Source organism: Tachypleus tridentatus, chromosome 13 (genome assembly GCF_004210375.1).
Source record: "Tachypleus tridentatus isolate NWPU-2018 chromosome 13, ASM421037v1, whole genome shotgun sequence".
Taxonomy (NCBI): domain Eukaryota; kingdom Metazoa; phylum Arthropoda; class Merostomata; order Xiphosura; family Limulidae; genus Tachypleus; species Tachypleus tridentatus.
Genome location: NC_134837.1, coordinates 263047285 through 263074683, shown reverse-complemented (window position 1 = coordinate 263074683; position 27399 = coordinate 263047285). Strand labels below are relative to the sequence as shown.

Here is a 27399-nt window from a genome sequence, read left to right as displayed (position 1 = left end):
CTAAATATATTGCGAATACTAAAATAATTTAAAACTCAAGTAAGTAAATCCATGAAGTACATCTCATGATGTTTACTTCATATTGTTTCGTAATTTAAGTTGAGCCACATGTGAAAAATTAATTTAATATTCGAGAACCTCATGTGGTTAAACAATAAATAACACAGGCCTGCGATGGTTTTATTGTCTTGAAATGTTTACATGTTCTACAGTAATTCCTGTACGCTAGATTTGAAAATAATATCCATTTTTGCATCACATACAGAATTTTCACAAAACTTTCACATAAGTAAATCATTTTTCTTGAAATTGGATCACATTTTGTTATATTTCAAATGTTGACAACCACTGGCTATAGATTTCTATAGATCAGTCGTGACACAAGAGTTTTATCGACCGTTCTAGTTTGTTTTGTTTTTTTAAATTCGCGCAAAGCTACACAAGGGCTATCTACGCTAGCCATCCCTAATTTAGCAGTGTAAGACTAGAGGAAAGGAAGCAGTCATCACCCCCACCGCCAACTCTCGGGCTACTTTTTTACCAACGAATAGCAGGATTAACCGTCACATTATCACGCCCCCACCCTTGAAAGGGCGAGCATGTTTATTGCGACGGGGTTTGGAACCAGCGACCCTCAGATTACGTGTCGAACGCCTTAACCCACCTGGCCATGCCGGGCCCGACCGTTCTACAACCCAAACATTATAATGAAAAAAGTTAATTCCGTTAAGCAAAATAATAATTTCATATAATTAAGATCGTTTTCTCTTCCTGATTTCTAAAAATAAAAACCTTATGTGACAGAAAGATAAATAAATATTATTTTCAAAATCAACGTGTGTAGAAAATTAAAATCAAAACAACTTTTATAAAGATTAAATTCACAAGCTTGTGCTATTCAACAATTCAACATTTTGACGATTTTAAACGGATTGTAATTCAAAAATTTACATTTTCAATTTAGACAATGTGTAATTCAATAATTAGATGTTTGTTGATTTTAAAATATGTACTTAGTAGCTCTATTTGACATTTTGATGATTTTAAACATTGTGTAATTCAACAATTTCACATTTTGATTAAACAATGTGAAATTCAACATTTTGATATTTTGAAAATTTTAAACTGTGTAATTCAGCAATTTCACATTTTGATTATTTTAAACAATTGTAATTTAACAATTTAACATTTTAACGATTTCAAACTGTGTATAATTTAACAACTTGACATTTTGATTAATTTAAACAATTGTAATTCAACAATTTAACGATTTCAAACTGTGTGTAATTTAACAATGTGACATTTTTATGAATTTAAACAATGTGTATTTCAACAATATGACATTTTGACGATTTCAAACAATGTGTAATTTAACAATTTGACATTTTGTATCTCAGAACAGCTGGTATAGGTATTAACACTTTTACTGATAAGGAGAGAACAACGTTTCGACCTTCCTAGATCACCTTCAGGTTAAAAAAAGAGAGAGTTTGAATGTGACCGATGACGGGCACGTGCTTTAGAGACGAGAGTATAAACAGGTATGGGATTGTAGGGGCGCTGCAGTTGGATGTTAGTATAGGTATAAAGGCGTTCCTTTATATTGGTTTAATTTTAGGTTTAGTTGTTGTATAAGTGGAGCTGCTTTGATTTTGCGTTTCTTTATATTTGTTTCCCTACTTAATATCTGGGTGTTTTTATGGTTATGTTGGGTTTATTTGATTTGCAATGTTCAAAACGTGTGAAGGTGTTTTTTGTTGTTGCTGTTGTTTTGAACCGAGTTTCCATTTTCTGCTTGCTTCTCCGGTATAGAAGTTGTGACAGTTGTTGCATTGTATTTGATAAACAATGTTGGTGTTGTGTTTGTTAGTGTAATTTTTATACAATAAAGACTTTAACTTTGAATCTGATTTTTGAATAAATTTGGTGTTTACTGGAATATTGTATTTTAAATTTTTCCCAGATGTTGGTTATTTTTCGCTGATGTCGGGAACATATGGTATGCAGCAGTACAAGGTTTTGTAATCTGTTGTATCTTGGGATTTATTGTTGTTGGTCTAGGAGTGTGCGTATAATATTTTCCACGGTTTTTTGAGGAAATTTGTTCATGTTGATGAAGTGTTGTTTTATTTTGTTGATTTCATCGTTAATTTTATCGGGTGAACATGGTTTTGTGGTTGTGTTTATTTGCTTTCTTAATATGTTGAGTTATTGTTTTGTTTCATATGCTGAGTCTTAGGGAAAATGTATAATACAGTGTAGGTGATTTTTCCGTGGATTTCTGTTTTGAATTGTGTATCAGTTCTAGTGATTTTGAGGTTAAGAAATATTATTTGATTAGTTGTTTCCTGTTTACAGGTGAATTTAATGTTGGGGTGTATGGAGTTAACATGATTGAAAAAACTAAGTTTGTGTTCTGTATATGTGAATCCAGTAATTGTATCATCAACATACCTGTACCAGTATAGTGGTAGGTGTAAGTCTGAATTGATAGCTTGAGATTCAATCTGTCACAAAAATGGTGGCTAGAACTGGTGACACGGGATTCCCCATACTTAAACCATTACCAGTACCCATATCAGAAGTTCTGAGATACATGTTTATTTTAAGTAGGTTTCTCGTCATCAAGAATTTGACATCTGACGATTTCGAACTATGTGTAATTCAACAATTTGACGACTTTGAACAACGTTTAATTCAATAATTGTTCAGGTTTATAAAATGTATCAAACATTTATTTTCACATTGACACCAATGAGTAATTATATTACCACTCGTAAAACAAGGGTAATCAGCTTTTTATTGCAGTATTAGGGTTAGCATTCTAAGAAGAAAAATATACACGCATTTAAAAGTCTTCAAACAATATACATACCTATATTATCAATACAGCTGCTATGGGTATTAAAATTTTAAGATGACCTAAGATAGTCGAAACGTTGATTTCTATTACATTTTATTAAAAGGTTTAATATCTAAACCATCCGTATTGAGATACAATTTTACTTCAAGTAGGCTTCTCTTTATCATAAAGTAGAGATATCTTTTTAACATTAACAAATATCGCACAATACACGTATTGAAATATTTAGTTTTTTTAATCAGAATATATTACAAATTAAAATACCTAAAGTACTTGTGAATTATTATATACGTTTGTTATACACCTCGGCAGAACATATTTCCAACACGCCCCTCACAAGACAGTGGGAAACAACTTGCATCAAAAACAAATTGCCCAATCCGATTTTTTAAATTCAAGTTTAAATTTTTCGACATGTTTATAGTTACAACAAGAACATGTTTCCCGCATTTTTTGCGTTAGGGCTATCAACAGAGATTTCAAGTATCAGAAGCAAAAAGGCTCGCACTTGATTAATTAATATAGACGTTATTACCAGCTAATGATACTGAGAATACATATTTGCTAATATATACTGACTAAATATACAGTAATCAGGTAGACCTTAGTATTAACTAATGACGTTGATAAAGTGGATTTATTGAAATATACCGAATTTAATGTCATCAGGTATACCTTAGTATTAGCTAAACAAATTTAGAATGGAGTTTATTTGATATTTTCTGAATTTACTGTCATAAGGTACATCTTATGACTACATAATTGTCTTATTATGCGGCTTTTTTATATATATATCGTATTTACTATCATCGGGTATATCTTACTATTAGCTAACGATGCCCATAATATAATTTTATTGATGTATATTGAGCCTACTGTCATCAAGTAGACCTTACAACTACCTAACGATGCTGAGAATATGGCTTTAAAGGTATACAGTGAATTTACTACCACCATGCAGACCTTAGTACCACATAATACCGATGAGATTGTGTCTTTATTGATATATATAGAATTTATTATGATAAGGTAGACCTTAATACTACTTAATGATGCCGAAAATGTGGTATTATTGATATTACTGACTGGATTTACTGTCATCAGGTAGTCCTTACTATGATTTAATGCTTCTGAGTATATTGCTTTATTGATATATTAGGCCTGAATCTACTGTCATCAGGTAGTCCTTAGAACCAGCTAATGATGCTGAGAATGTTACTTTAGTAACAAATACTGAATTTACTGCCATCAGGTAAATCTTAGTACTTCGTAAAGCTGACCATATATTTAGCGATATATATATATATATATCACCAAGGCTTTAGTGATATATATTGAATTCACTGTCATCATGGAGATCTTAGTAGCAACTAGTAATTCAGAGAATGTGAATTTAATGATATATACTGAAATTACTGTTTTCAAGTAGACTTTAGTACTTCCTAATGATGCTGAAAATGTGGCTTTATTGATATATACTGATTGAATTCACTGTCATCATGTGGACCTTATAACTACCTAATAATGCTGAGACTGTGACTTTATTGATATATTCTGTATTTACTGTCATCATGTGAACCTTAGTCCAAACTAATAATGCTGAGACTGTGACTTTATTGATATATTCTGTATTTACTGTCATCATGTGGACCACAGTTCTACCTAATAGCGCTGAGAATGTGACTTTATTAATATATTCTGTATTTACTGTCATCATGTGGACCTTATTACTAACTAATAATGCTAAGACTGTGACTTTATTGATATATTCTTAATTCACTGTCATTAGGTAGACCTTAGTACCACCTAATTTTCTGTCTTCAATTAAAAAATATTTATTAAGAAACTTATCTCTAAAAGATACGTCCAAGTATCTGTAATGTAAAATATCCCTTGGATTCTAATGGATGTGTTGAGCTTGGGTTAAAACTTGTTAAAACCAGAACAAATAATTTATTATTTCTTTTCAGTTTGTCTTTTCTTTAAAGTATTTGAATTCTGTACTTTCAAAGCACACTCTGGTGAATCATTCATACGTCTGAGGGATTTTGACACCAAAAATCAGGTATCTATATACGAATAGCCTATTGTGTAGCCTAACAACAAGTAAATAAACAAGCTGTTTTAGGAAGATTCTAGCTGGTTCACTAAGTATGATATATATCTGCTAGGCAGTAATTGCGTATTAGTTAAGAAAACAACGTCAGTCTGAAAGACAACGAAGACGTTCTTGGAACTTCCTGATTACGGATCTGGAGAAACCTTCAATGAACGTTTTCCTTTCCAGAACTTAACAAAGATATCTTTCATAAGCTGCACGGTTCTTTTGAAGGTAAAAGTGAGGGAAATGCCCAGCCACAGACTAAATTGACCTCCGAGATTCCTCAACACATCCTGGGTCTAGCATGAATATAAAAGTGAAGGTTGGAGCTTTTCATTGGTATTAGAGGGAAAATAAATGTTGGAAACAGAGTATATCAACATAATTTGGTAAAATACTTGAAACCACACACCATAAACATGTTTTCACCAAGCCACTTTTAACAAAACCACGTATCATACAAACAAATATTACAAAAAATATGATATTTTGTTATTCTACCATAGTATGAAGTGCGTTAGTTCTCACAGACAAAGCTCCTGAGAGTACAGATAATAATCTGTAAATGATGCTTCCAAATGTTACACTCTGATTAACCTGTAATTGTTGCTTCTAAGTGTTACACTCTGATTAACCTGTAATTGTTGCTTCTAAGTGTTACACTCTGATTAACCTGTAATTGTTGCTTCTAAGTGTTACACTCTGATTAACCTGTAATTGTTGCTTCTAAGTGTTACACTCTGATTAACCTGTAATTGTTGCTTCTAAGTGTTACACTCTGATTAACCTGTAATTGTTGCTTCTAAGTGTTACACTCTGATTAACCTGTAATTGTTGCTTCTAAGTGTTACACTCTGATTAACCTGTAATTGTTGCTTCTAAGTGTTACACTCTGATTAACCTGTAATTGTTGCTTCTAAGTGTTACACTCTGATTAACCTGTAATTGTTGCTTCTAAGTGTTACACTCTGATTAACCTGTAATTGTTGCTTCTAAGTGTTACACTCTGATTAACCTGTAATTGTTGCTTCTAAGTGTTACACTCTGATTAACCTGTAATTGTTGCTTCTAAGTGTTACACTCTGATTAACCTGTAATTGTTGCTTCTAAGTGTTACACTCTGATTAACCTGTAATTGTTGCTTCTAAGTGTTACACTCTGATTAACCTGTAATTGTTGCTTCTAAGTGTTACACTCTGATTAACCTGTAATTGTTGCTTCTAAGTGTTACACTCTGATTAACCTGTAATTGTTGCTTCTAAATGTTACACTGTGTTAACCTGTAATTGTCGCTTTTAAACATTACACTCTGATTAACCTGTAGTTGTGGCTTCTAAATGCTAAACAGAATTAACCTGTAATTGTTACACTCTGTTTTACCTGTAATCGTTCCTTCTAAATGTTGCACTGTGTTTAATCTGTAATTGTTGCTTCTGTTACATTGTGATTAACCTGTAATTCTGGCTTACAAATGTTACGCTGTGATTAACCTGTAATTGTTAATTCTAAATGTTAATCATCTTTATCAAAATAGAGAAATGATTTCTTAAGATTTTACCCTGCTACTTTGCACCAAAACTCATGTATTAAGAAGTTTATTTCTACATCTTATTAGACCTTGAAATGTAGCATCAAACACCTACCTCGTATTTAAGGTTACTGGTGTAGACAATTCTTTTCTTAGTTTGAATATAGACAAATACTCTTGCTAATACTCTCCAAAAGTTCATTCTAGGAAAAGGATTTATACAGTTACCAATAGGTGTAGTACAAAAACAATACTTAAAAATTATATTAATTTTTAAATGAAGTTCGCACACATTGCTTGGAACGAAATATTTCATTCTGATGCATTTTTAATTATCACAAACTAATAACAGAGAATTGGATAACTGGAGTTTACACTTTTCCAACCTTAATTTAGTATTCAATATTTCAACCTTCATTATTTCCTAGGATTTCAATAAAAATTGCATCAAACACTAGGAGGTAATGATTTACTTGTTTATTTTATCTGTTTTGAATTTCTCGCAAAGCTACACGAGGACTATCTGCGCTAGCCGTCTCTAAGACTAGAGGGAAGGCAGTTAGTCATCACCTCCCACCGCCACTTCTTGGGCTACTCTTTTACCAACGAATAGTTGGATTGACCGTCACATTATAATGCCCCCCCCAACTGAAAGAGCGAATATGTTTGGTGCGACCGGAATTCGAACCCGCGACCCTCAGATTACAGGTCGAACGCCTTAACTCACCTGATTTACCTACATTTAATCAGTTTATGTTCCATCTAAATAGTTACTAGTTTTTAGTCCATGACTGATAAAAATAACTAAGTTTTAGCTCGTCACTGATTCAAACAAATTTAATATCTATGAAGGGTGGACGAGGTCAATTTTAGTGGCTACGAAGGGTGTCAAGATCAATTTATTTTTCTGTGAAGGGTGTCAAGGTCAATTTTAGTTTCTAAGATGTGTAGGCGTGGTCAGTTTCAGACCATATATTTTACACACGTGTCCTTCAAAAAACACAAAACCCGTTAGAGCCTCACTTCGTATTGTATTTCGTTGATGTTTTGTTTACTCGTGTTTACATAAAAAATACTAAGAATACCCATAAATCTTTTCTAGATGCCGCGAAACGTCTCGATAAAAGTTTCGTAACAACCAAATTATTTCATCCTTAAAATTCTTCGATAGATTTTACTTCAAGCAAAGACATTTTTATATGTTAACATTAGTGCATAAGTACAGTTTATAAAATTATATTATTGAATAATTACATTGCCGGATTAATTTTTCATTAAATAAAAACGTTTGTCTTCTATAAATTCGTTTACAGAATCTTAAAATGGCAGTTATCTCGATTTGAACTTTATGCATTTATCTGGATATCTTTTACACCACTAGAAAACACAGATAATTATTTTAAATAAATTTTGTTTTGTATAAACTGCAGGACACACTTACATAATTACAAAAACAATAATATCCATAAATATTCTATTCAATTTGCAAATAATTAGCCACGAACTATATTTACTTCTATGTTATTTCCCTCTGGGAAGCTTCTAAACAATAAGTGATTTGTAACTTTTAATCTTAAATGCAACATTTATAAGATAAGTATCTGAAACATTACTACAGTACAAAACAAGTGTCATTAAAACCTGTAAACTAAGTAATTTAAGTAGCATTAATAATGTTTCTTGAAATAAAAATTTGGAATATGCAGTCAATATTACAAATATATCTCGCAGATAATTTGTTTTAGCTGTTATTCCATTAATTTTGATTAAAACGACTAATATTGTTTTCACTATAGAATAAAGAATGTTAATCTATATTTTAACATTTTTTTTCATAGAACGAGAAATATATCAATATATATTTAACATTCTACCATAGAATAAAGATTGTATTTATCAATAGTAAGAAATGTCACTTCACACAACATTTGCAAAGAATGTACTTTTAGAGTAGAATGGAGCTTGCACACTTTTGATATTTATGTAATTTTTTAAACTACTTACGGTTAATAGTGTAAACCATCCACTGTTAAGACAGCAGTAAGTGTTTGGATTTATAATATTAAAATCAGTGGTACAATGCTCTTTGACAGACAAAGCAAATAGCACAATGTGGTTTGGTTATAATAAAACGAACACTCTCCATCAATACGAGTTATGGTGTCTTGATAACACTCACAGAAACTATTAATTGTACAATTCCTAGGTCTATCTTTTTCCATATACTATTCATTTTATTTGGGACATAGATTTAATAAAGATGTTCATAAATACTGTTATTTACTTACCTTCAGTTCCTTCCTTATGTTAGCTCAGTGGTACTACAATAATAGTGTTCTTTACTTACAATCAGTACTTTCCTGAAGGAAGCATGGTACTACATAAATGCCGTTCTTTACTTACCATCAGTACCTTCCTTAAGTTAGCAGGGTGGTACTAGATAAATACTGTTCTTTACTTACCTTCAGTACCTTCCTTACGTTAGCAGGGTGGTACTAGATAAATACTGTTCTTTACTTACCTTCAGTACCTTCCTTACGTTAGCACGGTGGAACAACATTATAACTGTTCTTTACATACCATCAGTACACTCCTTAAGATAGCAGGGTGGTACTACATAAATACCATTCTTTACTTACCATCAGTACCTTCCTTAAGTTAGCAGGGTGGTACTAGATAAATACTGTTCTTTACTTACCACCAGTACCTTCTTTAAGTTAAAAAGGTGGTACTACATAAATACTGTTCTTTACTTACCTTCAGTACCTTCCTTACGTTAGCACGGTGGAACAACATTATAACTGTTCTTTACATACCATCAGTACACTCCTCAAGATAGCAGGGTGGTACTACATAAATACCATTCTTTACTTACCATCAGTACCTTCCTTAAGTTAGCAGGGTGGTACTAGATAAATACTGTTCTTTACTTTCCACCAGTACCTTCTTTAAGTTAGCAGGGTGGTACTACATAAATACTGTTCTTTACTTACCATCAGTACCTTCCTTAAGTTAGCAGGGTGGTACTAGATAAATACTGTTCTTTACTTTCCACCAGTACCTTCTTTAAGTTAGCAGGGTGGTACTACATAAATACTGTTCTTTACTTACCTTCAGTACCTTCCTTACGTTAGCACGGGTGGAACAACATTATAACTGTTCTTTACATACCATCAGTACACCCTCAAGATAGCAGGGTGGTACTACATAAATACCATTCTTTACTTACCATCAGTACCTTCCTTAAGTTAGCAGGGTGGTACTAGATAAATACTGTTCTTTACTTACCACCAGTACCTTCTTTAAGTTAGCAGGGTGGTACTACATAAATACCATTCTTTACTTACCATCAGTACCTTCCTTAAGTTAGCAGGGTGGTACTAGATAAATACTGTTCTTTACTTACCTTCAGTACCTTCCTTACGTTAGCACGGTGGAACAACATTATAACTGTTCTTTACATACCATCAGTACACTCCTCAAGATAGCAGGATGGTACTACATAAATACCATTCTTTACTTACCATCAGTACCTTCCTTATGTTAGCAGGGTGGTACTAGATAAATACTGTTCTTTACTTACCATCAGTACCTTCTTTAAGTTAGCAGGGTGGTACTAGATAAATACTGTTCCTCACTTACCATCAGTACCTTCTTTAAGTTAGCAGGGTGGTACTAGATAAATACTGTTCCTCACTTACCATCAGTACCTTCTTTAAGTTAGCAGGGTGGTACTAGATAAATACTGTTCTTTACTTATTATCAGTACCTTCCTTAAGGTAGCAGGGTTGTACACATAAATACTGTTTTTTTACCCTCCTTCAGTAGGTTCCTTAAGATGGTAAGGTTGTACTACTAAATACTGTTCTTTTCTTACCATCATTAGCTTCTTTAAGGTGGCAGGGTGGTACTCCATCAGGTAAATTAATTGTTGGGTCCCCACAACCACATGTTTCATTACTTAAAAGTTGTAAACATTTCTGGAAGCATTGCTGGTTAAGAAAAGAGAAAATACATTATAATAAAAGATAAAATAGTTTATACAATTATACAGTTACATTGTGTTTATACAGCTCAGCACTAAGATCTATTGTTTATAGTGATAATTTAAGGTTTGATCCCTAAAGAGAACAAAGACGTAAAAGCTCATTGAACAACTTTGTTGAATTTATGAAATAAAACAAGTTTTATTATACATATACAGAAAGCCTTTGAGAGTTTTGGCGGCTCGTGTGATAATAAACGGTCCTTACTTAACTGGAAAGTGATTGATCCCAGGTGGTCAAGGTAGTTATTGTAAATAATTTTAAGATCTCCAAATAGTGTCATGAACAAAGTATCACGTAGATGGTGGAAGGTGAGATGTGAGGAACAAGGTTCAGCAGATTATTGTAGGGGTACCACAAAGTACCTTGAGTAGATTATTGTTTGGAGAAGTTGAGGTACCACGAAGTACCTTGAGTAGATTATTGTTTGGAGGAGTTTAGGTACCAATGGTACCTTGAGTAGATTATTGTTTGGAGGAGTTTAGGTACCACTGAAGCACCTTGAGTAGATTATTGTTTGGAGGAGTTTAGGTACCACCTAAGTACCTTGAGTAGATTATTGTTTGGAGGAGTTTAGGTACCACGAAGTACCTTGAGTAGATTATTGTTTGGAGGAGTTTAGGTACCACGAAGCACCTTGAGTAGATTATTGTTTGGAGGAGTTTAGGTACCACAAGCACCTTGAGTAGATTATTGTTTGGAGGAGTTTAGGTACCACAAGCACCTTGAGTAGATTATTGTTTGGAGGAGTTTAGGTACCACGAAGTACCTTGAGTAGATTATTGTTTGGAGGAGTTTAGGTACCACAAGCACCTTGAGTAGATTATTGTTTGGAGGAGTTTAGGTACCACAAGCACCTTGAGTAGATTATTGTTTGGAGGAGTTTAGGTACCACGAAGCACCTTGAGTAGATTATTGTTTGGAGGAGTTTAGGTACCACAGAAGCACCTTGAGTAGATTATTGTTTGGAGGAGTTTAGGTACCACCAAGCACCTTGAGTAGATTATTGTTTGGAGGAGTTTAGGTACCACCAAGCACCTTGAGTAGATTATTGTTTGGAGGAGTTTAGGTACCACAAGCACCTTGAGTAGATTATTGTTTGGAGGAGTTTAGGTACCACAAGCACCTTGAGTAGATTATTGTTTGGAGGAGTTTAGGTACCACAAGCACCTTGAGTAGATTATTGTTTGGAGGAGTTTAGGTACCACGAAGCACCTTGAGTAGATTATTGTTTGGAGGAGTTTAGGTACCACTGAAGCACCTTGAGTAGATTATTGTTTGGAGGAGTTTAGGTACCACGAAGCACCTTGAGTAGATTATTGTTTGGAGGAGTTTAGGTACCACGAAGCACCTTGAGTAGATTATTGTTTGGAGGAGTTTAGGTACCACGAAGCACCTTGAGTAGATTATTGTTTGGAGGAGTTTAGGTACCACGAAGCACCTTGAGTAGATTATTGTTTGGAGGAGTTCAGGTACCATAAAGTACCATGAGTAGATTATTGTTTGGATGAGTTTAGGTACCACGAAGTACCTTGAGTAGATTATTGTTTGGAGGAGTTCAGGTACCACGAAGTTACTTGAGTAGATTATTGTTGAGATGAGATCAGGTGCTAAGGTCAAATTTCTTGGCTATAAATGAAAGTGGTTAGTGGTTGGTCTTTATATAGATGCAGCACTGCATCACTAGGGGTAATAGATGATATATGGTATACAAAAAGGCTCCACAACTATTAAACTCTCCTAACCTGTAAATAAGTAAGTATAAGAAACAGCTGACTGTCACTAATAACAAATTAAGGAAAGTACATTAAATTACTTAAAGAACACAGAAATTTCAGATTTGTCACAATAATATTTATGTCGAAATACTTTAATGGATGAAAGTTATTAAATCAGTAACTAGTAATTATGACAGAAATCAAGTTGTCTATAATATATAAATATTCTTAAGAAACTTTAATTTACATAATTCACTAATATGCATATAATAGATAATTAATCAATAATGTATCACGACATTAACAATACGCCGCTATTCATCGCTCAGTGACTAGTATAGTGTGGATCCAAAGACCAAAAATTTGGGCCCTGCTGATGCAAAATTGAGCTTTAAATTTTCTGAATTCGGTTATGATTAGAAGTAAAAGTTAAATCCCACGTTTAAATTGGTGTAGCCAAAATTGGCAGTTGATTCTACTTACTAACTGCCTTCCCTTTAATTTATCGGGTCTAGCATGGCCAGGTGGGTTAAGGCGTTCGAGTCGTAATCGGAGGGTCGCGGGTTCGAATCCCTGTCACACTAAAAATGCTCGCCCTTTCAGCCGTGAGAGTCTTATGATGTTACGGTCAATCCCACTATTCGTTAGTAAAAGAGTAACCCAAGAGTTGGTGGTTGGTGATAATGACTAGCTGCCTTCCCTCTAGTAATACAATGCTAAAGTAGGGGATGCTAGCGCAGATAGCCCTCGTGTAGCTTTGTACAAAATTCAAAAACAACAGTGTTAATCGATTGACTCAGTATTAATAATGACAAGCGGAGGTAGCCCGATGGTCAAACAAACAAACGAAACTCTTCAACACTGGATATCCCAGTCTAGAAACTCCTCAGTGTTAACATTTTTTTTTCAGTCTTTTCAAATGGAATTCATTTACTACTGTCGCTATTAATGGAAAAATAAGCAGGATACATATTTATAATTAATTTATTTAAAATATTCAGGATAATGATCGTTTGTGTGTGTGTGTGTGTGTGTGTGTGTGTGTGTGTGTGTGTGTGTGTGTGTGTGTGTGTAGTTAAGTACAAAGCTATGCATGTGGTGTCTATGTTGTATAGGTTTACAACAGTGCATCTAGGAACAGTAATATATAATCAGTCAAAATACATGGGATAAGATTGAATTAAAACATGTTAAAATATAAAGGTTAAGACTGAATTAAAACTATAAATACACAGGTTAAGGTTGAATTAAAACATGTCAAAATACAGAGGTTGAGATTGAATTAAAACACGGTAAAATACAGAGGTTCAGGTTGAATTAAACAATGTTAAAATACAAAGGTTAAAACTGAATTAAGACGATAAATACACAGGTTAAGGTTGAATTAAAACGTGTTAAAATATAAAGGTTAAGGTTGAAATTAAACATGTTAAAATGCAAAGGTTAAGATTGAATTAAAACACATTAAGTTTTGATTGAAAACTGAACAAAACAAAAAATCCCATTATTAAAAGCACGTGTCTTTATCACGTGACATATCTTCCTCGTGACGTACTATTCCGTTACGTCACTAACCTTCTTGTTGTAAGCACCTGGTTCGTTTTTGTCATCTTTGTAACATCCATCAGTGTATGGCTCTGGTAAACGATGATAGTCCACCTAATTCAATAAGAAAAAGAGAAGCTATTAACACAATTCTTGTAAGAACGAAAACAGCTATTAGCACTATTGTTACAATAGTACCAGCTATAAACACTGTTGTTGTTACTGTAGTATCAACTATTAGCATTCTTGTTACAATAATACCAGCTATTAATGTTCTTGTAATTACAATAGTACCAACTATTAACATTCTTCTAAGAATAGTAGCAGCTATCAATACTATTGTTATTACAATAACGCCATCTATATATTATTAACATTCTTATGACAATAATTACAGGTATTAACATTCTTGTTACAATGGTACCAGATATCAACACTCTTGTTACAATAATGCCAGCTATTACCATTCTGGTTATTACAGTAGTACATGCTATTAACACTTGTTACAATAGTACCAGCTCCCAACACTATTCTTATTGCAATAATACCAGCTATTAACATTTTTCTTTCAATAATGCCAGCTATAAAAATTCTTTTATTACAATATTACCAGCTGTTAACATTCTTGTTACAACAGCACCAGCTATTAAAAAGAAAAAAAATATAAACAAAATTGTTACATTAAGGTTATCTGTTAACATTATTTTTACAATAACTAATTGTAAATACTATTTTTCGAATAAGAATATCTTTTACATCTCTTACTACAATAAGACCACCTATTAACACTTATTAAAATAAGACAACCTATTAACACTATTCTTGCAATAAGGTTACCTATTGATGTTATTATTACAGGAAGACTACCTATTAATACTATTGTCACAATTAGACTACCTATTCACACTATTGTTGCAATAAGATTACCTATTGACACCATTGTTACAATAAACCTACCTTTTAATACTATTGCTACAAGAATACTACTTTTCAATGCTATTGTTACAATAAGACTACTTATTAATGCTATTGTTACAGTGGGACTACCTATTCACACTACTGTTACAATAAAATTACAAACTGATAAGTTGTTACAATAAGTCTACCTTTTAAAACTATTGTCAGAACAATACTACTTATTAACACTGTTACTACAGTACGACTACCTACTAACACTGTTCTCATAATAAGAACACCTACTAACACTGATGTTAAAATAATACAACCTACAGGAATTATTCTTACAATAAATCTAACTTTTGACACTGTTGTTGTAAGAATACTACTTTTTGACACTGTTCTTACAATAAGCCTACCTACTGACACTATTGTTCACGTAAGACTACATATTGACACTATTGTTATAATAAGTCTACCTTTTAATCCTATTGTCACAACAATACTTTTTATTGACACTTGTTACAATAACACTACATACTGACACTGTGGTTAAAATAAGACTACCTACTTACACTGTTGTCAAAATAAAACTACCTATTAATACTGTTGTTACAATAAGTCTGCATTTTAATACTTTGTTACAATAAGTCTACCTGTTGACATTATTGTTACAATAAGACTACCTATTAATACCATTGTTACAATAACTTTACCTTTTAATACTATTATTACAACAACATAACGCATTAATTCTGTTGTTTTTTTTTATAGTTTGTTTAGGCAGCGTATTCATGATGAAACTTCGTAGAATGTACAGCAAATACATGTTGTGGAGACACAAGTGTAGAGGACAATGTTTCATAAGAATACAAAAGGCGGAAGACTTTCCAAACGTCGTCCACTACACTCGTGTCTCCGAACAGGCAGTTATTGCCCATTCAACAAACTTTCAAATTAACACTTTTTGTCACAACAAGACTACCTACTGACACTGTTGTAAAAATAAGACTACCTGTTGGCACTATTCTTACAATAAGTCTACTTTTAATACTATTGTTACAACAATATTACTCACCCACACTTTTGTTACAATAAAACTACCTACTAAAACTGTTATTAAAATAAGAGTACCTACTGACACTGGTGTTAAAATAAGACAACCTATCGACATTATTGTTACAAAAAAACCTTCCTTTTTAATAATATTGTTACAACAATGCTACCTATTGTCACTGTTGTTACAATAAGACTGCCAACTGACACTGTTGTTACAACAATATTACTTATTGATACTGTTGTTACAATAAGACTACCTACTAACACTATTGTTAAAATAAGATTAAATATTGATACTATTGTTACAATAAGTCTACTTTTTAATACTATTGTTACAACCAGGGCGTAGATTCTGGAGGGGAGGGTATACATCCCCCTTCATTTTAGGTGGGGGGTATGATGCATACAATCATCCCCCCTACAGTTTAGTCTGTTGAATTGTTTTATTGCATCACAGGCCTACAAATTGTGTGTTTGTTCTTGTGATTCTAGTGTTTTTACCAATCGAATTACATAATTAGGTCTAGATGTAAACTTTTTCAGTAGCCGAAATGTACATCTTTAATACAGGCGTGCTTCTAAGCTTTTTTGATCTAAGCGATAGTTTGTATCATGATGTCAGTAGGCCTAAGTATACATGCAAGGCTTGCAAGCACTATCACAGAATCTACCTACGTCTTGTACGTAGTGTAAGATTAAGTAAACTTTTCGTCACAACAGATTGAACATAGCATGAAATTGACAAATATTACTTCCAAGCGTAAACTCCTGTGATCTAGATCTGGCAGGCTATTTGTAGCTTGTAGCTGCATCAATCTTATGTGTACATTGTGCGGCTTTCCTACGCCATTTGTTCTTATGCATGTCTAGCCGGTTTTATTGTCGAACGCCTAACAATCTTTAGCTGCCGAAGTTGCTGACCATACTGTACGTTTAGTGTACAGTTAACGACAGGTTCGGGCCTCTCAGCTATCAAATGTTGAGGAACATAGCACACGAAGTGCAGCAAAGTAAAATCTTTGCATGAATGGTTGATGGCACTCAAGATGTTACAGATGCCGAACAGGAAGCAATATGTGTACGATACGTAGATGAGAACCTTGACGTCCAAGAGACATTTCTTGGTTTGTACAGTGTTTCCAAAACAACTAGTGAAACAATATTCTCGACTATACTTGATGTACTGACTAGACTCAATTTACCACTGTCAGGATTAAGAGTACAAACTTATGATGGAACCGCTAACATGAGTAGTGCGTACAATGGATGCCAGGCAAAAATAAAAGAGAAGCAACCGTCAGCTTTGTTTCTTCACTGCAGAGCACACAAGGCTAATTTAATAATGCAACATGCAGTTAAAGCTTGTGACTGTGTTCGAGATTCTATCCAGCAGGTACATGAACTTGGTGTCTTGCTTCAGAGGTCAGGAAATACAAAACAATCTTTGAAAATATTGTATCGTCAGACAGCCACAATGGTCCAGTTAAATACGTCCGCCCACTGTGTCCAACAAGCTGGTTGTGCCGCCAGTCTCCAATTACATGTGCTAATGATTACTACAGTGACATTGTTGATTCTTTGTCTGAATTAGGAAATGAAAAATCAGATGTAGCAGTGAAAGTACGAGGTCTGCTGGACAGATCTGACAAAGGAAAGACAGTTTTAGGATTGTTGATGGCTCAGCATCCATTAGCTGCATTAGAGGAACTAAACCGTGCATTCCAAGCACAATCAGCGACAGTATCTGGCATAATTGAAGCATCTGCAATGACAGTTGAGCAATTGTGGGTATTGCGAACAGAGGAAATTACAACAAGATATTAGATGAAGCTGAGAAAAAGGTAAGTTCCCTAGATCTGATGCCTATTGAACTACCTCGCATTCGCAGACCCCCCAGAAGGATCACAGGTGATGGCTCAGCACACCATTCTGCAACAGCTAGAGATTACTACAGAAGACAATATTTTGAATTTGTGGACACAGTCATAGAACATCTGGCCACTAGATTTAATGCAGACAACAATTACTTGAGGCAATATCTAGCACTTGAGAACATGATCACATCTGGAAAGATTGACAACTCGGTTATAAACTTATATCCAGAAATATCTGCACAACGGCTCGAGTTTCAGTTGCCCATGTTCAAAGGAACAACAAAAGCAGTATCTCTGAAAGGTGCGAAGGATGCTTACTGCAAAATGCATGAAACAAGCCGGCAGATGTTTAGTGAAGTGTTTCTTCTCATGAAAATTTTGCTTGTATGTCCAGTAAGCAGCTGCGAATGTGAACGTAGCTTTTCTGCATTAAGACGGTTGAAGACGTGGTTAAGGTCAACTATGTCTCAGTGCCGCCTCAACCATGTGGCAGTTTGTCACACTCACAAAGATGAGGTCGACCAGATAAATATAGAAGAGCTTATGAAAGAATTCATAAACAGATCATCACAAAGGAGGTCTACGTTTGGGAATATATAGACTAGAGGACTAAATGAATCTTACTTCAATGAAAAGTATGAATAATTATGTGCTACATTGTATTGATGTGTAATTTTCAAGAGTTCGCAAAGACATTTTAATTATTTTTATCAAACAACATGAACAGTTTTTCAGTAGATTTAAACTTATCAAGGGTAATTACTAATTTTATTAATATTTGAAAACGTAATTCATGCAATGAAAGTTATTAGTAACCTTGTCAAGTATAATGGTCATACTGTGCAGTGTGCATGAACAAATTAATGTGGCAGTTAATTTGTGACATATTTGTTTTTATTCTATTGACATTTTGAAAACTGCTCACAACACCTCACTTATACAAACCTACATGGAAACCTTGAAGTATCGTGGCAACAAGATTACTCTGTGACTGCATGTTTACAGCTTTCAGGTTCACGTAATCAGAGATTACCAATTTGCAAATTGAACAGTCCACATAAGTGGTTACAAAAATCATCCCCACATCGGGTTTAAAAAATCTACGCCCCTGGTTACAATTATACTACTTATTGGTACAGTTATTACAATAAAACTACCAACTCACACTGTTGTTAAAATGTGACTACCTATTCGCATTATTGTAACAATAGTCTACATTTTAATACTGTTGTTACAATAACTTTATCTTTTAATACTATTATTAGAACAACATAACTCATTAATACTGTTTTTTGTTTTTTTTTTATAGTTTGTTTAGGCAGCGTATTCATGATGAAACTTCGTAGAATGCACAGCAAATACATGTTGTGGAGACACAAGTGTGGAGGACGATGTTTCGAAAGTCTTCCGCCTTTTGTATTCCCCTTAAGACGCCCCCACAGCTGAAAGGGAGAGTATGTTTGGTGTGACGGAGATTTGAACTTGCGACCCTCAGATTACGAGTCAAGCGCCGGGCCCGGACAGAATGTAGATCGTCTGTTGTGTAGCTTTGTGCTAAACAGAAGTTTTCGTACTACTTACTGGTAATGATTACGAGTCGAGTGCCTTAACCACGTAGCCATGGTGAGCTAAGAAGGTTATGGTAAACAAGAGTCGATAAGCATGGGTAATAATTAAACGGAAAAGCTTTTTTGGCCTACACTAGAGGAAGGAGGACCATTCAACATTACACCTTCTGCTACGTGGGCTACTTTAATCAAATAGTGTGACTGACTATCACGTTATAACGCCCTCACTGCTGAAAGGGCGAGCTAAACAGTGATTGTATTCGAACTCACAACTCGCAGGTTGCAAAGTGGTCGGCGCGAGGCGAGTGTCAGACAAAAGATATGTCTGCTCACCATTGAAGATTTTATCAGTTTTATTAGGCGTGAAGTTTGAAACGTTTGGACAAAAGCTCTGGTGACTATACGTTTAGATTATCTAGTGCTGTTATTATCGAACACTGGACGTGAGACGCTCAGCAGAGGGACGCTGCAGGTCTCGACAACAGCGACTACCCTAAACTAAGTTATTACTTTGTTATGAGGGCCTTTACTCTTGGGCCAAATAACTAAGACGGCCGTGACATTTCTAACAATTAGTTTTATTAGTTCTACGTAAAGTTGTTAACTGCCACATCTGATACTGTTTTGTTTTGTTTTTCAAATTGACTCCCAGTACAAAGGCTTGTTCCAGTTCGCTTATTCTCAGGCCTAACTAGTTCAACGTTAATTCTGACGAACATAAGACCGGCGATTATAATTATCTAAATCACTTAATGGCTCGGCATGATCTGTTGGTTAAGGTACTCGACTCGTAATCGTAGGGTCACGGGTTCGAATCCCCGTCACACCAAACATGTTCGCCCTCTCAGTCGTAGGGATGTTATAATGTGACGATCAATATCACTGTTCGTTGGTAAAGGAGTAGCTTAAGAGTTGGCGGTGGGTGGTGATGACTAGCTGCCTTCCCTCTAGTCTTACACTGGAAAATTAGGGACGGCTAGCACAGATAGCCTTTGTGCAGCTTTGCGCAAAATTTAAAAAAATCACTTGATTGTTACATTTAAAGTATGAGGCTCAAAAATTTGTTTCTATAAAGTAACATGAAAGTACTACATGAGAGATTACCTGTTCAATCCCCACAGAAAGTGATGTGCCTAGTGCGATGTCTATACCATCATTCTCAATATCAGGCACGGCATGCGGAGAGTGTATTACAAGCCTCAATCGTAAGTCTTCTTCACCCATTCTATTTCCAACTATATCTGGTACACCGAAGGTAAGATCTAGACCTATAATAACAAAATCACACTTTGCGTTTTCGTTCTTCCGTGAGTTATTGTAAAGGCACAACTTATGATTTGAAGTTTCAACCTGATAAACGTTACGGTTTTCAGTGTTACCAAAACTGAGTTCATGTATATAATGCTTCATCATTTTTCATTGTAAATACCTCGATATAAATTCCTTCATTAGCTGCACAATACGAAGAAATGAAATAAAAAACCAGAGAAAACCATGTTTAAATTTCGACTTATATGGGGCTGAATTTAAATGCTTGAACAGTTTCGTTCTAACTTTCCATAATTGTTAGGTTTGGTTTAGAGACTTGCTGATTCGTTGAAGTTAAAGGAAAACAAAAATAGTAATAAATTATTAAACATTTTTTTCAGAAGTTAGTATTAAACTTATAATTATCAACGTATCTGTGAATATTTTTGATTGTTGACAATAATTCATATTTCTACTTTAATGTCAAAAGTTGACACCTGTTTACCAGATAAAGAAAAAAAACATGTATTAGAACATAGCAGCCAAAATAAATAAGTAGAAAACTTCTACCCACCAGCCATAGCTCCTGTAGTTTGTATCAGAGTATCACGACCTTTCATTCCACGTTTAGGGTTAAAGGTAAAACAGTTTCCGTACAGAAAACTCCAAAACGTTGTGAAACTTCTGCCATTTATAATATACACACACACATATATATAGTTAGAAAACGTTATTATTTTACATCAGTATAGATAGATATATCTTGAATTACAGAATAGGAATTACTGATAAATAAATGAACGAAAACTACACAACAGAAAAGTCACAATTACCAAATATCTGGGACAAACAAAGTGATTAAACAGTATCAAACTTGAAATGAAGGCAGTGAATGAGTTCGAAATATTCTAGGCTTGACATGGCCAGGTGGTTAAGGCACTCGACCCGTAATCCGAGGATCACGGGATCTAATTCCCGTCACACTAAACACACTCGCTCTTTCAGCCGTGTGGGCTTTATAATGTAACGGCCAATCCCACTATTCGTTGGTAAAAGAGTAGCCCAAGAGTTAGCGGTGGGTGGTGATGACTAGCTCCCTTCTCTCTAGTCTTACACTGCTAAATTAGGAACGACTAGCGCAGATAGTTCTCGTGTAGCTTTGCGTGAAATTCAAAACAGAGAAGCAAACAAAAAAATATTCTAATACTATAGTTATTAATGTTTTTAACACCATCTAACGGCCATTATAAGAAGCCAACTAATAAGAATTTCACAGGATATATTTGATTGTTTCTTTGTTTTGAATTTTCGCGCAAAGCTACAAGCGGGCTATCTGGGCTAGTCGTCTTTAATTTAGTAGTGTAAGACTAAATGGAAGATAGCTAGTCATCACCACCCACCGTCAATTCTTGGGCTACTCTTTTAAAAAGTAATATTGGGATTCACCGTCACATAATAACATCCCACGGCTAAAAGCTCAAACATGTTAAGGGGATTTGAGCCCACGACCCTCACATTACGAGTCGAGCACCCTCACCACCTGTCCATGTCAGGCCTGATATAATTGAATTATTGCTGTTTTTATATAGTATATCATTTATACAGTAGAAGGCTTCGGTAGTTACAAAGAGGTCCATACAGTTGGTAATAAACGGTCACTTCACTTTGTCAAATTTTTTTAACTTATTTGTTTTCTCAATATAAAAGTGTCGTATAATTTATACAGGATACCTATATTATTCAATTATCGAAGAGCATTTACCCAACTACCTCTTAATTTTCAAACTTATGTGTTTGATTTATAAAATATCCTATAATAGTTTTGTTCTCTTTAACGTGTTTTACACACCAAACAGTCCGAAATTGCTACATCGCACGCCTGTAACTCATACTGTATACCATGCAAATATAGGATCAAATCATTTACGCAACACATTGCGCATGTAAAAGATACGAATGTTCCAGGGTAGGGGCTAAATTGATAAAGACAAACAAATAAACCAAGTGTATATGTAAAAATGGATGGTATGGTTGGAGAAAATTCTATGTAGAGGAGCGAACAACGTTTCGATCTTTTACGGTAATCGTCAGGTCATCACGAAATAAACCAAGTAAAATCTCAAACAACGATTTAAATTAGTGATAGAGATATAAAAATACTAAATTAATCTACAAAAAATGAATATTTTCTTTCATTAATTACAAAGTAAGTGAACGACTAAGAAAGAGTCTGGTGCTACTAAACTGTAGAGTAAAACTAAAAATAGCAAACTGGCAAATTTGATAAACTTGCTATTTCTACACTGCGTTGTCGTCATTAAAAAAAAGACCTGTGACAATGTTACAGCCTATACAGATCATAGAACATTCAACCATCAGTGGAAACAATGAAACACGAAGATCTGTGACAGCCTATACAGATCGTAGAACATTCAACCATCAGAGGAAACAACGAAACCCAAAGATCTGTGACAGCCTATACAGATCGTAGAACATTCAACCATCAGAGGAAACAACGAAACCCAAAGATCTGTGACAGCCTCAACAGATTATAGAACATTCAATCATCAGTAGAAACAACGAAACCCAAAGATCTGTGACAGCCTCTACATATCATATAACATTCACCCAGCAGTGGAAACAATGAAATGCAAAGAACTGAATCAGGTGTTGATGTAGTTTATTTAATATTATACAACATAACTTTTGGCAAGAGAGAAATATAAAGTCCAGTTTTCATTCGATTAACCGTTTATCTCTTAAGTTAGAAATGTGTTTTTGAATTCTACCTCTCAGCAGCAGACCTGGACAAAGACTAGTTCACAAATATGTCTGGGTACCATCTTTAATTCCTACAGACGTTTGGCATAAAACTTTAGAAGGGTCACTTGAGTATAGTTGTCACTAGTATTAAGCTGATAAAACTAGAGAGAAAATAGCTAGTTAGCAACAGCCATCGTCAACTCTTGGGCTACTTAGAAACTAGAGAAAAGATAACTAGTTAGAAACAGCCACCGTCAACTCTTGCTCAACTTATAAACTAGAGACAATATAGCTAATCAAAAACAGCCATCTTCAACTCTTGAACCACTTAGAATCTAGGGAGGAGACAGCTAGTCAACAACAGCCATCTTCAACTCTTGGACAACTTAGAAACTAGAGAGGAGACAGCTAGTCAACAACAGCCATCTTCAACTCTTGGACAACTTAGAAACTAGAGAGGAGACAGCTAGTCAACAACAGCCATCTTCAACTCTTGGACAACTTAGAAACTAGAGAGGAGACAGCTAATCAACAGCAGTCATCTTCAACTGTTGGTCTACTAAGAAACTATATATATATATATAGAGAGAGAGAGAGAGGAGACAGCAAGTCAACAACAGCCATCTTCAATTGTTGGACTACTAAGAAACTACAGAGAAGACAGCTAGTTTGTTTGTTTGTTTTGAATTTCGCGTAAAGCTACACAACGGCTATCTGCGCTAGCTGTCTTTAATTTCGTAGTGTAAGACCAGAGGAAAGGCAACTAGTCATCACCACCCACCACGAACTCTTGGGCTACTCTTTTACCAACGAATAATGGGATTGACCGTTACATTATAACGCTCCCAGGGCTGAAAAAGCAAGCATGTTTGGTGCGACGGGGATTCGAACCCGCGACCCTTAGATTACGAAGGCCCGCTAGTCAACAACAGCTATCGTTACCTCTTGGGCTACTCTTGTTCGACTTAACAATAAGGTTCGGCTGTTCTCCTTACATCAGCAAGTGTGATGTACGATTGTTTGTTTGTTGCTGTCTTGGCAATGAGCGGCACGTTTTCACCGTCCGTCAAGTTTACCACTGAGACACGTTCGGACCCATGTTAACCACTGAGCCATGCTCTGACCCGTGTTAAGAACTTGATCGGACCCGAGTTGACCACTGAGCCACGTGTAAACAGAATAATAAGCTGAACTTTGCACTTCCTTCTTACCAATATTTAAAATTTTCACAATGACAAAATATATAGATACATTTAAGTACTCTCAAAATTTCATGTGTATTTATCAGTTATAACTTATTCTTCGATGTTAAAGATAAAGTTGTCTCAGGTTTGTTCAATAAACAACCATCAAGTATATTTAAATATGTATTACATACACTCTCCTCACCCAACAACCTCACAAACTTTTCAGTGAGGTTAAGGTAAATACAGGAAACCAAACTTGGGTAATAAAATTCTACTTACGTGCTATAACAGTCAGAGACTTCGTATGAACATTTCGCAAGAATTTCATGAAGACTTGTGCTGATTTCCATTCGTTGGTTCTCGGTCAGTGATAGGTAAGTATCTACCTTGTTAATAATGTCCTGGTTCTTCTGGACTGTTGTATTGTCGTCGTTGTTTCGGGGGCACGTGATAAACAAGGAGCGGGGCTGACCAAACAACCACATATATACATTCTCTATAATGTTCAATATTCGCCACTCTATCTATAATATGACAAACTTGGTTGTGCCTTTCGTCGTAATTGTACACTTTTAATCTGTTTAATTCAATAATTATTATTGTTCCAAATTGTCGAAGGTTTTTACACGAAACTTTGATTACTTAACAATCAGGTTTCATTCTGGTAGACAAGAAATAAAACAAACTCTTTTATCTCTACAAACAAGCCCGGCATGGCCAGTTGGTTAGGACGCTCGACTTGTAATCCGAGAGTTGCGGATTCAAATCCTCGTCACATCAAACGTGCTCGCCCTTTCAGCCGTGGAAGCGCTCAATCCCATTATTCGTTGGTACAGAGTAGCCCAAGAATTGGCGATGGGTGGTGATGACTAGCTGCCTTCTCTCTAGTCTTACACTGCTAAATTATGAATATCTAGCGCAGATAGCCCTCGTGTAGCTTTGCGCGAAATTCAAAAACAAAAAACAAAACCGTTAAAGTACAAAACTTAAAAAAAGCACTTTTATTTTGAAATTATGAACTTCCCATTTAAACAGTTCTGTTCTAAATCATTCATCTTACGTTATTTATTGGTTACTGATTATTTGTTATTATATTAAATACTTATCTGAAATTGCATGATGTAATGCAGAGCTCAAACTCACTCCCGTTCGTCATAAACGAAGTTTTTTCTTCGAAATTTAGGCCTAACATGTCCCAGTAGTTATGACTATCGATTCTCAATATATTTTTCACGGGTTCGAATCTCTTCACTGAACATATTCTTCCTTTGTGTTAATTCAATTCTACTTTTTTGTTGGTAACTTGTAGTCCAAGTGATGGCGATTTGTAATTTCCTAATGTCCAGATTAAAGGATGGCGGGCGTACAAAACTATCACTACATCTTCCAAACTGTTGTATTTACACACTATTTTATATTGATAATCGGCCGCTTTAGTCACCATTAGTCTTACCCACGTGACTTAACGTTGCTTTATTAATTTAGTGTATCGATATTTCATCTTTTTTTAAGGTTTAACTTTACCGATTACTTCCGGCTAACTGCTCTGTACATGATCATGGGATTGACAAAGATAAAACTGTTACGTTACACATACCATAGATTAAATTTAATTTTTTACTTCTTACTTGATTATTCTAATTGCACTGTTAATATGATTTGCTATTTATTTTACGATTTGGTATTTACTTCATATAATTTGTTATTTATCATTACTTTACAAACATTGACTTCTTTAGTGGAACTTTGTGAACCACCCTGCTAGCAACACGTCTTGCACCAATTTCTTTGTTTATTTTGAATTTCGCGCAAAGCTACACGAGGGCTATCTGCATTAACCTTTCCTAATATAGCAATTAGACATCACCAACTTTTGGGTTACTCTTTCACCAAGGAATAGTGGGATTGACTGTACTAATGCCAGACCTACACTAATTTATCTCAGATATTTAGATACTCTAAGCCACGTAGCTGTAATTACTTCATTAGTCACTGGAGGTTAAGCTGTTTTGGTTGTGTTGGGATTTAATGATGCTAACATCTAGTTTTATATTTTCAGGAATGTAAAGCACACAATATAATTCTCTTACTGTTACTTTTATTAACAGTATTGCTTATGAAATTTAGTATATATATATATATATATATATACACACACACACATTTATTATATTTATTACAGTAATTTATCATATTATTTTGCGTTATTAAGTTAATATATATGTATTCATGCATATATGGAGTTAGTACTAATATAAATCTCCTAAGCTGTCTGAGCCATCAGATATTAATGGGATTACGTCCGAAAACACCTCGAATAATAATCTTGATCGAACTATTAAATTAATGTGTTCATTTAGAGCAAGAAGTGTGTATTCATTAGTTAGTTATCACCATTAGATTCCATCTGGGAACATAGGGCCGCAATCACTTGCGGATTCTTCAACAAGTATTTAAGTAAGTAGGTTGTTAGCCCACTGCACCGAGCCGTCCCTAATTTAGCAGTGTAAGACTAGAGGGAAGGCAGCCAGTCATCACCACCCACCGCCAACTCTTGGGCTACTCTTTTACCAACGAATAGTGGGATTGATCGTAACATTATAACGCCCCAAATGCTGGGAGGGAGAGCATGTTTGGCGCGACGCGGGCGCGAACCCTCGACCCTCGGATTACGATTCGCACGCCTTACGCGTTTGGCCATGCCAGGCCCGCGTATCTCTTACAGTGTTCATATTTAAACCTGATCTGCTTCCATCACAAGTAAATAGTGCCAACTATAAATGTCATTTGCAATAAACAATAGCTGTTAGAATAAACACTGCTTAATCGTAACTTGTATAAAACAAAGAATCGTCTCAGAAATAACCTGTAGCAGACAAGTGTATGAGAAACCCTGTTATTAGTTCTGTGTCACATACACACAATAAATAAATCAAACTTACCTATGTCTGTTACATATCGTTACCCCTGGAAACAACATAATTCCACTGTTGTTTACCTTA

General features: G+C 34.8%; 1 protein-coding gene across 1 annotated transcript; it reads right to left on the bottom strand.

Moving 5' to 3' along the window:
* Nucleotides 1-6558: 6558 nt before the first annotated feature.
* On the bottom strand, nt 6559-26418 carry LOC143238949 (epithelial sodium channel subunit gamma-like). Its single transcript, XM_076479616.1, has 6 exons — nt 24677-26418; nt 21022-21131; nt 20304-20467; nt 13832-13915; nt 10370-10484; nt 6559-6695 (listed from the first exon to the last, which is right to left on the bottom strand). Exons 1-6 carry the CDS (start codon nt 24880-24882, stop codon nt 6691-6693), a joined length of 684 nt encoding a protein of 227 aa, XP_076335731.1. The 5' UTR covers nt 24883-26418; the 3' UTR covers nt 6559-6690.
* Nucleotides 26419-27399: the final 981 nt, after the last annotated feature.